Below are 18,002 nucleotides of genomic sequence, written 5' to 3' on the forward strand. Positions count from 1 at the left end.
GTCTTGCAACAAGCAGCAACTGCCAAGGGATGGAGAGGAGCTACACCCATCCATGCCCCTGTTACCAGGGCTGCCAACCTCAGACCCAGCTGCAGACCCAAAGCAGCCCTGTGACGTGGCCCTAGGCCCACTCTTAGGCAGCCTGGAGTCACTATTGCCAGCCCAAGGACTCGGCAACTTCCATGTTTGCCCCTGGTAGCAGGTTTGCTGACTTCAGTCCCAGCTTTGTACCCTGAAGTTTATCTATGACTTGGTTCCAGGCCTGATCTATCATGGTTCAGAAGCAATGGATGGCACAAGACACACTTGTCTGAGCCCCTGGTAGAATGTCAGCTGACCTCAGTCCTGACTGCAGATCCTGAGGCAGCCCTATGACCCTATTCCAACCCCACTCTACCCTGTTCCCAGAGACAGTGCTGCCCACCCAGGGACCTGGTGGGAACATGCTCAGCGATATGGTGGGCACCACAACCATCCATGACCCTGGTAACAGGCCCACCAACTGCAGACCTGGATTGGCATCATGACTAGGCTGCAGCCCTGCTCAACCATAGTCCCAGAGGTAGTCCCATCAACCCAGGGAATAGGCAGGATCCACACTTGCCTGCAATCCTGCTATCATGCCCACCAAAGGCAAACACAACTGCAGACCCCACAGCAGCTAGGTGACCAGGCTCCAGCCATGCTCAACAGCAATCCCAGAGGCAGCCACATCAATCTGAAAAAAGCACTAAAAGGTCTTCACCTATTGAAATCAGCCTGTAAAGACAAGAAGAGGTGTTTGATCCTTATCAAACAAAAGCTGAGGCAGATCATCACCACTAGACCTGTCTTACAAAAAACATCCTTCATAGCCAATATAAGGCTACATGGATCACAATGAATCAGGCCAACACAACACCACCACAGAAAGCTAATAAAGCCCCAGTAACAGATCCCAAAGAAATGGAAATCTATGAATTGCCTATAAAAATTCAAAATAATTGTCTTAAGGAAGCTCAGCAAGCTACAAGAGAACACAGATAGACAAGTCAACAAAATCAAGAAAACAATGTATGAACAAAATGAGAATTTCAACAAAAAGATAGAAATCATTAAAAAAAGACCCAAATGGAAATTCTGCAGCAGAAGAATACAATGAATAAAATGAAAAAATGCAACAGATTTCTTCAACACTACTCAATCAAGGAGGAGAAAGAACCTGTGTACTCGGAGACAGGTCACTTGAAATTATCCAATCAGAGGGGAAAGAAAAGACAAAGAGTGAAGAAAGCATATAGGACTCACAGAACAACATCAAGTGAACCAATAGATGCTTCATGGCACTGTGAGAAGGAAAAAAGAGAGAAAGGGGCAAAAAGTCTATTTAAAGAAATAATGGCTGAAACTTTCCCAAATCTTGGGAGGGATATGCCATCCAGGTTCCTGAAGCACAAAAGTTTCCAAAGAGAATCAACCCAAAGACAATTACACAGAAATACATTATACCTAAATTATCAAAAGTTAAAGAGTGGGGCCAGCTCTGTGGCCAAGTGGTTAAGTTCGCACACTCCTCTTCGGCGGCCCAGGATTCACTGGTTCGCAACCTGGATGCGGACCTATACACCACCCATCAAGCCATGCTGTGGTGGCAGCATCCCACATAGGACTTACAACTGTGATAGACAACTATGTACTGGGGCTTTGGTAGAAAAAAACAAAAGGAAGATTGGCAACAGAAGTTAGCTTAGAGACGATCTTCCTCACCAAACAAACAAAAAAAAAGCATACCTTTAAAAAAAAAGAAAATTTTTAAAGCAGCAAGATAAAAAAGACATCACATATGAAGAATTCCCTATAAGGCTATAAGTCAATTTCTCAGCAGAAATCTTACAAGCCAGAAGATAGTGGGAGGATACATTCAAAGTGATGAAAGGAAAAAACACTGCCAACCAAGAATACTATACCCAGCAAAGCTGTGCTTCAGAAATGAAAGTGAGATAAAGACCTTATCAAACAAAAGCTGAGGCAGATCATCACCACTAGACCTGTCTTACAAATAATACTAAAAGGAGCTCTTCAAGTTGAAATGAAAGGACACTAGTGAGTAACGTGAAAACATACGCAAGTATAAAACTCACTGTTAAAGATAAATACATAGTCAAATTCTGAATAATACTGTAATGCTGGTGGGTAAATAACTTTTAACTCTATAAAAGTTATAGTAAAAAGTATAAAAGTTAAACACAAAAATATTTTAAATAACTATAGCAACAATAATTTGTTAATAGATACACAATATAAAAAGAAGCATGACATCAACAGCATAAAATGTGTGTGGGGAGAGTAAAAATGTAGAGTTTTTGTGATTGAAAGTAAGTTATTGGCTTAAAATAGACTGATATCACTATAAGACTTTTTATGTAAGTCTCATGGTAACTACCAAGCAAAAAACCTACAGTAGATGCACAAAAGACTAAAAGAAATTATTCAAAACATACCACTACAAAAAAAAAATGCTCAAGTCACAAAGCAAGAAAAGAATAAAAAGGCTACAAAAAAGTCCGAAAATAATGAACAAAATGGCACCAGTAAGTTTTTACCTATCAACAACGACTTTAAATGTAAATAGATTAAATTCTCCAATCAAAAAACACAGAGCGGCTGAATGGATAAAAGAACAAGATACAACTACAAACTGCATACAAGAGACTCACTTAAGCTTTAAAGGCACACACAGGATCCAAGTAAAGGGATGGAAAAAGATAGTCCATGCAAACTAACCAAAAGAGAATAGAAGTGGCTATATTTATAAATAGACTTTAATAGACAGACAAAATAGACTTTAAGTCAAAAACTGTCACAAGAGACAAAGAAGGTCATTTTATGAGGATAAAAACCCCAATTCAATAGAACAATATAACAACTATAAAAATATATGCACCCAACATCAAAGCATTTAAACATATAAAACAAATATTGACCTGAAGGGAAAAACAGAGATAGCAATACAATAACAGGAGGAGACTTAAATATCCCAGTCTCTATAATGGATAAATTATACTCTCTATAACAGATAAATAATAAGAAAAAAATTATTTCTTATTAATATCAATAAGAAAGCAGTAATGAACAATGCTATAGACCAAACAGACCTAAGCAGACATATACAGAACTTTCCACCAACAGCAGAAGAATACACATTCCTCTCAAGTGCACATGGAACATTACGCAAGATACATCACATGTTAGTTCACAAAACAGGTCTTTAACAAATTCAAACAGATGAAAGGACTCCAAGATCAAAGACTTAAATGTAAGGCTTTAAACTGTTTACATCATTAAATTGGGTTTCCTATTACTCAGGGCCAAAAGCATTCTAATCAATACATATTACAATAAGTACCCCATAAGTAGAGGCACACAAGAAAACCCTTCCATTTTTTTAAATGTTTATTTTAAACTTCCCCCAGAGAAATAAATATAAACTCATACAAATAATGTGAATGTTTCACACCTGCTAACTTGTTTACATGTGCACAACAGCATGGACAATAGATACTGTTTTAATCAGTGAGTGGACCCTGCTACCCAGGGTCTGCTAATGCCAGTTCCAACCATCTCTGGTCAGCCTCCCAAGAGCCATGATCTCCCTGTACAGAGGCAGCATGACTGTGTCCATGTTCTTTGCAGTCCTCCCACCTCCCACATTCACCCAGCCAGCCATTCATACTCCTACCCCAGCCTCCTTGCAGCCAAAGACCCTACAGAGTAAGGACTTCAGACTATGGCCGAAAACAACAGTAAGGCTAAAGGGATAACACCTAACCCTGGCATCACTAGGGAAGCTGACTGACAAAGAAAGAGCTATTTTAATGTTCTGAGACCTTTTCAGAAATAACTATACAGACTTGCTAAAAAAGAGAAAGCAAAGGAAAGGTTCAAGGTCAGAGAGGACCTAGCTTCAATGAAAAGCTTTATACTACTTTAAGTTTCCTTCTGAATACTTCACTGTATTAATTATATTTGTGCTCAAACTACATAAACAAGTTAGCCAGGTTAGGTGGATATTAAAAGTTTCCTTTCTTCTGGATCACTCACCTCTCTGGGATGATGGTTTCAAGGAGATCCTGAGCCACCTACCAAGAGAAGAACTAGACACACAACTGAATTCTGATCAAAAGGGTGGGAGCCAGAAAAGGCACCAATTATAGTGGTGACAATCATCACTAAATAAATCTCTCTCTACTCTTGGCAGCTTCACTAAATACATCATCAGGACATGCTAGACACTTAGAAAGGAATCAGACAGACTCCTAATGAAGTGGAGCCCACTAGTCTTACAAGAGAAGTATGATTCCCATCCAGGAGGAAGTCTCCAAGGGCAGCTACTGCCTGCAGAGTTGATCATGCGGCAGCTTAGCAATCTGCCACAGTGATGGCCTCTCACAGCTGACACAGCTGACCAGAGCCCAGGTGTCATGATTTCGAAGACCAGTTCCTTTCTGGCAAGGAGGTGGTAAAAGCATCAAGTGCATAAAGAAACCCGTAGTCTCAATTCCATGACAGAAACTTTTTCCCTATCTGCAATTTGTCCTGTCATGTAAATCAGAAAAATTGGAAGGGAACCTTAGCATTCCAAAATATGACCACCATATATTTTTACTGTGTCTTTCTACCAAGAACTCAAAGCACGAAACAGACCTAACACTTGTTAATGAATCTGACTCCACCCCAGGATAAAGTACAGTGAATTGTGGCACACATTCACTCATTTACTCACTCCACTGCCCACCTCAGACAGGCCTTGAACTACAAAGGTCAGTGTCCCACAGAATAATCTCACAATGTGGTAACAGACCGTAAAAACCTTCACTAACAGTGATTTAGTTACAAAATCTGTTTTAAGCAATAATTTTTTTCAACCTTGTGGTAGACAGAAGAATGCCTCTTCCTCCTCTCCAAGATGTCTACAATCTAATCTTTGGAACTTGTGGATATGTCACCTCACATGGCAAAAGGACTCTGTAAATGTGATTAAGTTAAGGATCCTGAGATGAGGAGAGTATCCACGCTAACTCAGGTAAGCCCAATGTAATCACAAGAACCTTTATAAGGAGAGGGAGACACAGAAGTGTTAAGAGAAATTTGAAGATACTGTACTGCTGGCTTTGACGATGGAAGGGACCACCAGTCAAGGCATGGGGGCAGCCTCTAAAAGCTAGAAAAGCAAGGAAACAGATTCTCCACTAGAGCCTCCAGAAGGAATGCAGCCCTGCAGCCCTCCCAACACCCTGATGTTAGTGAGACCAATTCAGGACTTCTGACATCCAGAAGTGTAAGATAATAAATCTGTGTTGTTTCAAGCCATTAAGTTTGTGGTAATTTGTTACAACAGTCATAGGAAACTAATAGAGACCTCATAGCAAGTTCTTTTCTCGTGGCACAATATCCTCACTCCCTCCTTCTCCCAAAGGCTCACATCCACTGGATGTGCCCCATTCCCTCACCTCACTTCCATGTGACTTTCAATTTTTTTACCCTCATGCTATCTTCATTTCCCAATCCATCAACCCCTTTCACACATTCCAGCAATGACCCTAAATCAACCATCTTAACAATAACTCCCCAGAACCCTCTTACTCCTGACATACTGCCATGACAAGAGGACCAATCCCAACTCTAGTAGCCACCTTCCCATTCCTTCCCATTCTGCTGTCCCTATGCCACTAGGAGGCAAGCCAAGACACTTGGCTGTATCTATAGGACTATCAGAAACGCTCACTCTAAACCTCAACCATGGACGCTCTGAGATGCACAGATACAGAGCTTTCCAGTGGACCTTCCCACAACAGCTCTCTCAGACCTTTGCCATTACTTAAAGTTCAGATCCTTTCCATGGCTTACTTCAACAAAAAAGTCCAGGACATTCTACTAGTGTTGCCCCAACCTCTTTCAAACCCTCATCCTCTTTCTTGAGGCTGATCTCTAAATCCAAGCTCCTGAGCCCCATCCCTCCTGCCTCTGCCAAAATCTTCTGAACCAAGCAGGCCCTCTAGGAGCTTAAGGCCTAAAACGGTTCACAGACAACAAACAGGCAATTAAAATACCTGAGCTAGGAGCTCCAGGAAGTGGCTTGCCCAAGTCCAGCACCTAACTCATACTTGAGGGGACAATCAACATAGTATTCCTAGACATCACCTGAGGGTCTTCAACTATGGTATGAGTTGAAATGACAAAGTCAGAGGGAGGGGTGAAGCAGGCAGAGAAAGTACGGTGCCTTCGGGGACCCACAGCAAGCAGTTTAGTCTGGCTGGGCTGACAAGATTCTCATCTCATCATAAATTGCACATCTGTTAAAAGATAAAGATGCCTGGGGCCCACTGCCAGAGATTTGGATGCACTTGGTCTGGGCCACGGCCCAGGTGCAGGTAATTGCTAAAAGCTCCCCAGGTCATTCTAAGGAACAGCCAGGGCTTAGATAGGCAGGGAAGTCCCTGGAGGTACCAAACACTTTCTAAGGGATACTCCTCCATATTGTTAAAAACTCAATTTCTAGATCTTCAACTCCCATAAGTCCTCTTTCCTAAAAATGACCTGCCTGAGAACACAGGCCCTGGGCAAGATGTTGTTCAAGTGGCCCCTTCATAATCACCCTTCTCCCCCTTTACAAAGCATGGAACACCTCCCACCCATTCCTAATCTTACTAGGATGTTCTGGTCTAGAAGTGAAAACTGTCCAGGGTACCAATCTAAAGCCACTGTAAATACTGGTATCAACACTGTTAAAGAGAATTGTACTGCCACTTGTTAAACCGGTAAAGACTCTATTCATGACTATTGCAATAGGGGAGAGAGAGATTGAGCTCAACTCCAAATACAACAAGGATAAGAGGGGATTTACAGCCAAGGAGCAGAGTGAAGAGGTCAGTGGATGGAAAATTACTAAGAAGGGGGCCGGCCGAGTGGCGCAGCAGTTAAGTTCCCACATTCTGCTTCTCGGCGGCCTGGAGTTTGCCGGTTCGGATCCCAGGTGCAGACATGGCACAGCTTGGCAAAAGCCATGCTGTGGCAGGCATCCCACGTATAAAGTAGAGGAAGATGGGCACGGATGTTAGCTCAGGGCCAGGCTTCCTCAGCAAAAAGAGGAGGATTGGCAGTAGTTAGCTCAGGGCTAATCTTCCTCAAAAACCAAAAATTACTAAGAGGAAACATCAAGGGTAGGGGAATTCTTAAACTGATTTAACGGAATTCTTGTTGAAGGCAGGTCAAAGTGAGTGGATATCAAGGATGGGGGATGACTTAGCAAGATTCTTGCTAAACTTGGCTCAGTGTGGATGAACATGAAAGGCCAAGGTAGAAACCTAGTCAAGAAGACAGCTCAGCACAACCAGAAGTACCTACAACTAGAATATACAACTATGTACAGGGGGGCTTTGGGGAGAAGAAGAAGAAAAACAAAAAGACTGGCAACAGATGTTAGCTCAGGTGTCAATCTTTAAAAAGAAAAAGAAGACAGCTCAGGGGAACCTAACTAAAGTTTGGTCAAGGAGATAGTCTCTGTCAGCACATATCTTACATCTTAGGTGGTCTCAAATTCTATGCTTTTAATTAAACAGAAAGATGACCTAATCATACATTACTATAAGGTTTGGGCATATTACTCAAAAGTTGTTCAACATGAAACTTCTTCCATTTGCATCAGTGACACATGATCTAATTGGAAAAAAATTCTCATCTATCTCACTCAGAAATTTACTTCCAGTAGACTTTTATGTTTATGTTTAATAATATTCAGTTTGTAATATATTTACGTGGTTTCAATCAAATGTGTAATAATAACTGTAATCATAACTTAATCTATTAGTCAATTTTTAATCTCCTAAAGGTTTATCTGAGGAAATGTTTTAAAAATTAATTAGGATACATATTTTTGTTACAAAAAAGATGACAGAGATCAAAACAGACTTTTAAGCATATATATTTCATTAGAATAAATTTCTGTGGGGAAAGGAGAATGGAAGTAGAAGTCCAAAGAGAAATGGGGATGCTGTTAAATTTCCAACTATTAGAGATGAGTTTGTTTGCATTTGTGTGTGTATGTGTGAGAGAGGAAGATTGGCCCTGAGCTAACATCCATTGCCAATCTTCCCCTTTTTGCTTGGGGAAGATTATCCCTGAGCTAACATCTGTGCCAATCCTCCTTCATTTTGTATGTGAGATGCTGCCACAGTATGGCTTGATGAGCGGTGCATAGGTCCGCACCCAGGATCTGAACCCATGAACCGCAGGCCAGCAAAGTGGAGAGCATGAACTGAACCACTATGCCACCAGACAGGCCCCTTGTTTGTATATTTTTAAGAGAAAGATAATCAGTATCAAATTGTTAATGGGATTTAGATTCTAATGAATACATTAAAAGAGTGATGTTACAATTTAATCTTAGTCAATTTTCACAATACACAAGAGATCAAATCCCATTGATCTCATTGGATTGAATTTATTGACCATTTAAAATCTATGATAAAAAAATTACATGTCAACTTAAAACTATGTGAGGGGGTGTACCATTTTTGAAAATTCCTTAAGAGAGTAAACAAACAAAATTTTGACAATCTCTGAGCTAGAGAAAAGTGGTCAGGAGGAAAGTGACAAGAAATAAGTACACAAGAACAAAGGAAAGAAGGCAGGATTCCTAAAAAGACTCTAAGGCATGCTGAATTGCTTGGAATTGATTTTGAGGTTGACAGAGAGCAGCTGAGGCTGAGGGATCTCATCTCAGGGAGAGATCCAGCAGGTGAGAAAGACGCCCTCAGGCTGCAGGGACTTTGCTTCACACACCCCACTGCTTCCATCTTCTGGCTTCTCTTCCATACAACTCATTCATGGAAAGAAGGAGCAGAAACTAGGAACTTCCACAAACTCACATACACACACACACACTCCTCCTCCCTGTAAGAGTTTAGGATCTGTCTCTACTTTCTCCATGAAGCCATATTTTGACAACACTGTCACAAATCACAAAACACCAAGAGACTGAGGCCAGCTAAAAAGCTAATAAAGCATTTCACTCATCTTTTCTCCCAGTTACGTAGATAAAAGATGTTGCCTGTGTGGCTACTGCCTTCTGCTCAACCATCCAAACAGCATGCTCAAGGGAGAGAGGGCTAGTCTGGACCTTTTTATTGTTTCACCCAAAGCAAAAAATTAAGAGCCGGAGCTAACAGTAGGCACAATCTTCCTTTCCCTTGTTTTGAACACTTACAGCCAAATTTCTTCTCAATTCAGTCACAGATATACTAAAAACACAAGGAAGCACAATTTTTAAACAAAAGTGTATTTAGGAGCCCTCTCTGCAGATGTGCAGCTTCTATTCTGGCAGGGAACCTGGGCACAGGAACCTTGCTTAGAAACAACTGACAATGTTCACAATCTGTTGATACAACCTGTGTGAGGGTTAAGTTCCAAGTGGGAGATTTTCCCAGGGCCTCCCTCAACACTAAGGCGTTTTCCTCTTTTTACAGGTGAATCAACTGAGTCACTGCAAGCTTAAGTAATTTACTCAAAGATTCCCAACACAAATAGCTGAGATTCTAAAACACATGGTCATGTCGCCATCTGCTCTGCTCTGAAGGTCTGTGTCCCCTCAAAATTCATATGCTGAAATCCTAATGCCCAATTGATGGTATTAAGAGATGGGGCCTTGGGGCCGGCCCGGTGGCGCAGCATTAAGTTCGCACGTTTCGCTTCTCGGCGGCCCGGGGTTCACTGGTTCGGATCCCGGGTGCGGACATGGCACTGCTTGGCAGCCATGCTGTGGTAGGCGTCCCACGTATAAACTAGAGGAAGATGGGCACGGATGTTAGCTCAGAGCCAGGCTGCCTCAGCAAAAAGAGGAGGACTGGCAGTAGTTAGCTGAGGGCTAATCTTCCTCCAAAAAAACAAAACAAAACAAAACAAAACAAAACAAAAAACAAAAAAAAAAGAGGTGGGGCCTTTAGGAGGTGATTAGATCACGAGGGTGGTACCCTCATAAATGGGATTAGTGCTCTTATAAAAGAGATCCCACAGAGACCCCTTGCCCCTTCCAGCACTGAGGATACAGCCAGAAGGTGCTGGCTATGACCCGGGAAGAAGGCCCTTACCAGACCATGCTGGTGCCTTGATCTTGGACTTCCAGTCTCCAAAACTGTAAGAAATAAATTTCTGTTGTTTATAAGCTACCAAGAAGGTGGTATTTTGTTACAGCAGCCCAAATAGAGTAAGACGCCATCTAAACTTGAAATTTAACTACCATCCAGCTATCCCCTGTGCTTCAAAAACACAACTGATCAATTTCAAACCTGATTTATAAGATACCACCTCTTTGTTCTGGTTGTGAGGAAGTTGTTGTCTTGTCAAGAGCTTTGAAGTATGCAGCTGTGCTTCCTGAAATAATCTATATCTATATTTATACCTCTCTATCTATATTCATCACCTCCCTGTCTTCTATGACCACTTGACTCCTTAACCCCAACCAGTGAAGGTCACTACTTCCTAATCAACAAATACAATGGCCTTACATAGGGCTCCTTCTCAACTGCTCTGCAGAATGATTGCCAATAACCCCCAAATTTAGATATCTTTCCCCTTGAGTTCTAGACTCTCATTTGTTGGTTCTCTCTTCACCAAAGGCAGATGATCAAACATTTCAAAACAGTTCACATCTAAGGCTGAATTTTGACTTTTTAAAATTAAGGACCTCAGTGTTCTCCAAGACAAAATCTCAATCATCTACCTCAACCCAGATTAAGTCTCCATCTTTGACTTGGCTCTGTGCAACATTTTTATTAATCACTTGGATAAAGCCAACAATGGTATCATAATCAAATGTGCATATGGCACAAAACCATAAAGGATACTGGATTTAAGAAACAGTTTTGAGAGAGATGTTGACAGGCTTAAAGAGATGAGATGAAAGAAGTAATGTGAAACATAATTAGAATTGATAGTTCTCAATTTAGCTTTTAAAAATTATAATAAACAGCTCTACAACTGTTGTGAGGATTTGTGCAGCAATACATGTTAAAAATATTCAAATGTCACTGCAAACTCAGTGGGAATTTCTTGGCTTATCTGCACAATGAAAAGGTCCAAACAAGGGTTGTGATAGTGCCGGTGACACCACGCCTATAGAACAGTGTCCTTACTGTTCAAGTAAGTCTTAATGGGGAAGAGATGGGAGACAAGCCAAAGACTTCACGACAAAATGTACTCAACAGTTAACTCATTCCTTCTAAAATACTGGGAGAATAGTTTAGAATTCCTTCTAAAACAATGCCACAGCCCACTTAACACTAGTAGCTCCATAATTAATCTCTGATGAGAGGATCACAGGGGAGTACAATACAAACACCACACAAATGGAGAGCAAAATGATACTGCAGCTCTCACAAAGATGCAGTAGCTCATGAATTCTATGAAAGAGACAAAAGAATCTGGCAGTTAAGCCATTAAAAATGACCCAACAGATGCCCACAGGAGAATGATATGAATAAAAAAGACCAAGAGTAGCTGGAAGTGGGAGGTAGGGGTAGGAGTTTGATTTCTAGAGCAAATAATTCCAGGAAAAAAAAAAAACCTTTCCTATGATCATGCCACTAACTTGCAATGTCAAGTGAAGACTATCCTATTCTGTATCATAGACTTTTGTCAGAAAAATTAATCTCTCCCTCTTGCCAAAATTAACTCATAATTCTAAACATGAGTACTTAAGCTAAAATTATCTTTATAATTTGGGCTTTGTTTTTTCAAAATAAACAAACTTTTTCCAGTATCAACTATGAAATTTTGATCCTTGTTTTAACTGGATTCACTTTGAGTGGAGTTTTTCCAGAACCAATTATTTTCAGACCGGGAGGATTTCCTAAGCAAAGTCTAGTTCAGCAGAGTTTCCAAAGGGCAGCTGTTAGGATGGTGAGACCACTCAAAACCACATCTTGGGAGAAATGATGGAAAGAAACGAAGCCTGGAGAAGAAAACAGTGGGGACCATAATAGCTGTGCTCAAATACCAAGGGGATGTCATTGTGATTTTATTTCTTCTGAAAAGCCTAAGAGAACAGAACTAGGACCAGGTAGAAAAAAATGAAGATATTTCTAAACAGAAAACTTTAATAACTGAAGTTGTCCAAAAAGTTGATGTTTTGTTTTCAGAGTGAGTTTACATCACCAGAGGTGTTCAATCCAAGATGAGCAGTGAGTCCTCACACAGGTGTCCCCTAGATTCTGATCTACAGTTAATGAATTAGCTAACCCTCTCCCACTGTAGACCAACTCAGGGTCATTACCCACGGGTCTATTTACTCATTCAAATAGTTACTGAGTCCCTACTCTGTGCCAGGTACTATTTTAGGAGCTGGGATATTGCTCTTAAAATGTAGCGAAACCTTTGCCCCATATTTTGAAGGTACTAGATACAGAGGAGGGAGGGAATTGATCAGAGCAAGGGGGATGGGAGAGGAATTGAGTTGAAATTTTATATAGGGTGGGCAAGATGGACTTCATTGAGAGGGTGTCGACGAAAATAACCCATAACCAATCCATAAATGAAAATTTGGGAGAGTTTATTCTGAGCTAAAATGTGAGGACCATGGCCCAGGGCCTTTCTTCCCAAAGGAAGAAAGGGCACCAAAGAAGTGGGGTGTACAGAGTAGTTATACACCCCCAAAGAGGATGTTTCACATGTGATTAAAACGTCCCTTTTGCAATAGTCGAAAGACTGCTCTGTCGGCACAGCGATTGATGGACACAGCAGATAGGTCTGCCGTCTTGGTGGACACAGCAGGGTGGCAGTCCCGAGCTGGGTGGTCACAGGTGAGCACAGCAGTCAGTTCCTAGCCTAAGGAAAAATGCTTATCCTTAAGGAGATGCCAATGTGGGGGGAAAGTTGCACCTTTATCTTAAGGGCATTTGTTCTTGCCATAGCAAATGTTTAAAACAGACATACAATGTGTGCTCAACAGCCACGTCATGCACTTTTGGAAAAAACAAAGTCAGGCCGAATTAGGTTTACACCAAATGGCTTCCTCATATACTCCAATATATCCTATTGCTTGCCATTTCTATTGGTCAAGGGTGACATTTAAGAGGCTTCATTGAGATGAGATCATAAACGTGAGTTCCAGGAAAATTATTTGCCATCCCATGGCCAGATAATCAAGTGGCCACCAATCTAAGCCACATACTTTTAGAGTCACTTCCCCCAAGTTGGTCTTTATAGCTGTGCACAAGCCAAAAAAAAACAAGGGCCAAGTGAAGCCCCAAGTCTGGGCCCAAGGCCCTGGCCCTCCTCGTACACCTGGAGCCAGGTTTTCCCCACTTCATAGGGGAGTCCTTGCCACCTGGTTCATTTATCACTGCCACTTCTCATGCATCAGCACCCAGCCTCCCATGGAGCTTCCAGAGATAAAAATCTCCCTACAGTCTTGGTTTTCATTCAAATTGCATGTTGCTCAGATTCTAAAAACTCTAAAGAGTGGGAGGGTTGAAAAGGTTTATTTCAGAAAATTGGCATCCAGGGGCTGCCAAATTCATCGGAATCCCAGGGCACAATAAACATTTGGCAGGAGACAAAAAGCACTCTTAAACATGCCTTGGGTCTAATTTCAAGACTGCTGGGCATCAAAATACACAGGACTTTAGAAAAATATTCAGTAATCCTCTTACTTTGCCTAGTTTTAAAAGATAATGTTTGTGCTCCAACTCTCTCTCTCTAAGACTGCTCCTTTCCTAACTTAAGAAGGACTGTTCTTTTGCCAAAATAACTTTAAAACACAGGGCAGCGTCACTTAAAGGTTTCCAGCTTTTGGTTCCGGAGAAGGATCAGAAAGATACTGATGCAGGTCCCTTCAATAAAATAACCCAGTACAGATTTCATTCTCCTGTTAATGGATGCAGCGGAATCCCCAGCACTTGCACAGGGAACTTTATACTAAATAGTATACATTCACGTGTCGCCTAACTAAAGGGATATGTTCTCAGAAATGTGTCCGTAGGTGATTTCGTCGTGTGAACATCATAGAGTGCACTTATACAAACCTAGATGGTACAGCCTACTACACATCCAGCCTCCATAGTATTAATCTTATGGGACCACTGTTGTATATGCAGTCTGTTGCTGACCCAAACATCGTTACACAGGGCATGACTGTATTACACATTTCTGGGCTCATTTCACTAAGGACAGAGCCCTTAGAACAAATACTACTAAGTATATTACAAAAGCGTCAACAACCTAACCTCTAGAAAGAGACTAGTGACAACAACAAGAAAACAACACACCAGAGTTGAGAGCCCACGGGAGGCGCATATGCTCAGGGCCTAATTACTCCCCAGGTTCAACTAAAGCACAATCATACTCACACTTAACTGTGCACAAGTTCTTTAACATCTCCCACTTGAAATAAAAATGGGGATAAAAGTAATTGCCAAGAGGATTAATGAGTTAATACTTGTAAAGTGCTTAGAACACTGCCTGACTCTATAAGTGTTTACTAATTAGAAAACAAATGTGCAATCTTTATATCTAATAGGTAAGGTAATTTCTATAAAGGAATGGCAAGGCTGGGGAGGAAAGTCCTTCCCAAAGCAGCTTTCAGATTCCCTCCCTATTCGATGGCTTCTCACTAGCATGAGCCCTGCTGCGTGATCCTGGGTGGTGTTAGCTAGAAGCCGGATGCTGAGAGCCAGAATGGAATAACCATGGTCACGACAGCCCCCTTCTTCCATGTGGTTTATGATCCACTACAATGAAACCAGCTCAAGCAGAACAAAGAAACAAATACAAATATCCCAGGTTACAGCTGGCTGTCAGAAGCCATTAAATATCTCACTCAATTGTTTTACACCCTTAACACGAAGAGAACCCGAAGAGAACCCGAACCCTTTGCCTCCTCACATACCCGGCAACTGTAACTGCACATTTATGTATGAGATTCAGGGCTTCAAAAAGCATTAAAAGTGTTCTGATAACAACCAATTTTAGATGAAATTCACACCAACCAATTTAAGACGAAAACATCTCAGATATGTTTCTCATGTATAAAATTCCATGTGATGAATTATAAAGAAATCTCCTTAATTCCTCAGAGAGACACCTCCCTACCACAAACAAAATAGGTGCTTAGGTTAATCACCATGTAAAAGTGGGCTACACCACACCTTCTTGTTGAAAACAAAAAATTACCGATCATCAAGATATCTGACTTTGTGAAAGCATCAGCTTAGTCATTTCAGTTTTAGTGCTGTCACAGTTATGCCTTTAAGTTGCCTTTAAGATGCTTCAACCTTTCATACATGATTTGGACTCTCTATTATGATGATAAATTCCTATGCAACAAACAGGAATTTGTTGCTCTTTCGGAAAGAACTGAGTCCCTGAGGCAATCTAGGCTACATTCAAAGTACACCACCACACACTAAAGACCTGAGAGGTGGAACCAATGGATGCTAGATAATTTCACCAGGCATTGATTTAAAATGGGACGGGGCATTGCAAGTGCATTTGTTTTTATATAAATAATGCTGTCAGATTCACTTCTCCATTCTTCTGTCTGGGAAGTCATCAAGAAGATGTGATTCCTGAAGTCTTAAAATTCTGAACAAATGGAAAGAATGCAATTGCGGAGGCACTCCACAAAAACATTAAATACCAAGCCAGGAGGATATTAGGAACAAAAATAGGCAGTCTTTGCTATGGCGGAGCATGGCCCAAGAAACTTTTCCATCCACTTTCCTTTCAAGATAGCTCAGACTTTCCCTTCCAACATTTTATAACAATTATTTTTTAATAAACGAAGAGAACCAAGTAGTCATTTCCAGCACTAACACCCAACTATTAAAGTCTTACAACCCTCTAAAATAGGAAAGACAGAAAGAGATGTAAGTTACTCCTTACCCATTTACTTTGACTTCATTAATTTCATGCAGATTTCCCTTCAAAATAATGAAGCTGAGCAGGGAGTTGAACAACCCCTAATTCAGGCTCTTCACCCCAGAATCTCACTAGTTCACGTTTTAAAGAACCCGCTTTAACAAGAATGGAATGGCCGCCCCACCAGACGGTGTCACTTGGAGCCAGGAGCGGCCGGGGTCCCAATGTGGGTTGCAGTCACCAGGCATTTTCACCCTCAGTCACTTCAACAAGTTTCCTCTCTTGTATTCAGCAAATCACACTCACAAGCAGAAATGTTTCCTCCTGCTCATCTCTGCTACTTCGCTGGCATTACCGTGACATTTTCTGACGACTACATCTCCACGCGCTCGCAACCCCACCCTCCAGCTGCCAACCCACTCCAACCTCAAACCGCTGGGCGTCCCGGACTCTCTGCGCCTGCGCCAGTCCCAGGACCACCCCTCCCCAACCGCGCCCGCACCTTGTCCTCTCCCCCCCACCTCCCGCCTTACCCGGACCGGATCCGGGGCCCTCCTCGGGCGGGAGCGGGGAAGGGGACGTACAGCACATAAGGGTCACTCCCGAGTCCTCCCAAACCGGCGCGAGAAGCGAGAGAAATAAGCAACGGGGGGAGGGAGGCAGGCGGTGTTGGGTAGGGGTAAATGCACAGGACAGTGAGGAGCAGCGGTGGGGCCCAGGGGTAGTAGCCTCCCTGTCAAATGGGTCCCCACGCCTTCCAGCACCGGGACTTATGCAGGTCCGTGAGGAAGTGGCTCTCTGCCGTTCGACCTTTCGTGTTCTCTCAGATGGTCTTCTGGGGCGCCTCGGTACTGCGCCCCGCTCAGCCCCCTGCATTGTTCGCGCTCCACGAGTGCATCTGGGAGGCGACCCGGGCGGAGCCGCCCAGGCCACCGGCCCCTACCTCCACCAGCAGCCCAAGCAGCAGCGCCACCACCCTCCCCGGCAGGCAGCTCATGGCTCCGCGTCCTCTCCGGGCGCGCCTGGCTCTCAGGCCGCAGGCGCGGGTCAGCAGCACGTTCCCCCGCGGTGGGCGAGTAGGCGGGCGGTCTCCAGCCTCCGACCAGCGAGCGCTGGGAGCCGGGCGGCAGCCGGGCGTGCCGGGAGCCAGCACGCGCCGCGCAACCCTCGCCGCGCTCCGCCCCGCGCTCCATCGTCCCCCGCCGCGCGCTCCCGACACGTCCGGTTGGGCGCGCGCTCGTGGGCACGGGGAGCCGAGCCCCGACTGGAGGCACAGCTGTTGGGCGCCGGGGTCTGCGGAGCGGGAGAGCACGCGCCAGGAGCTGGGACTGGGATCATAAGCCAGGCGAGGGGAAGAGGAGCTGCCAGATGTCTCCTCGGGGAAGACCGTCCTGTCACCCTTGAATAGACCAAGGAAGGTTTATTAAGAGAAGCAAAGTCTCCGCCGGGCAAGGCTTGTTCCTGAGGGAGGTGGCTGTAAATGAACCCATTGCTCCATCTTGCGTCCTGTGCCTCCATGTTCTTCATTCTCTTCCAATTCCTGCGAACCGCCGGGGCGTGCGCCCTACCCACGTGTGACGGGAAGAACAGCGAAGGGACGAGGGAGGTAGACTGGGAATAGAAGGTTCCCTGCACTTCATTTTGTGGGGACCTGGAATTGACCACGCCAAGATATGTCTCTTTGGCATCAGGATTATTTGAGGCTGATTGCTTTTGATAAACTGGGACAGGGAAGGAGGCTCTGAGGAGTGGAACTTGCCCTTTGTTAGGACACGTTTACATTTGTAAGGTAAATCTCTATCTGTAAAAGGTGCCTCCCTCTCTGTACCAGGAAGAAGAAAGGCGATGACCTACTCTCCAAAAACTCTTAATCAATACCAAAGGCAAGGACTTAAAATCTGCATTTTATTGTGCTAGTCTGGTAACCTCCTGTAACTGACTTCCCTCCCCCTCCCAACTTTGGCATTCCTTAAGGATTAAGCATCTTTCCTTAGGCTAGGAACCGATTGCTGCTGCCCTCACCTGTGACCGCCCAGCTCCAGACATAGACTTGCCTTCTGCTACGCCCACCGAGATAGCAGACCATTACCTGATGTATCCATCAAGCACTG

At 43.2% G+C, this 18,002-nt stretch overlaps 1 protein-coding gene across 1 annotated transcript in view; it reads right to left on the bottom strand.

The window, feature by feature from the left end:
- The window catches only part of VOPP1 (VOPP1 WW domain binding protein), a 108,151-nt gene extending 90,699 nt beyond the window's left edge, over window positions 1-17,452 (bottom strand). Inside the window, exon 1 of the mRNA XM_070617282.1 lies at window positions 16,835-17,452. Coding sequence (XP_070473383.1) covers window positions 16,835-16,888 — 54 coding nt within the window. The 5' untranslated portion in view covers window positions 16,889-17,452. The remainder of the gene's footprint in view (window positions 1-16,834) is intronic.
- Between the last annotated feature and the right edge of the window lie 550 nt (window positions 17,453-18,002).

Source organism: Equus przewalskii, chromosome 4, assembly GCF_037783145.1.
Source record: "Equus przewalskii isolate Varuska chromosome 4, EquPr2, whole genome shotgun sequence".
Taxonomy (NCBI): Eukaryota; Metazoa; Chordata; class Mammalia; order Perissodactyla; family Equidae; genus Equus; species Equus przewalskii.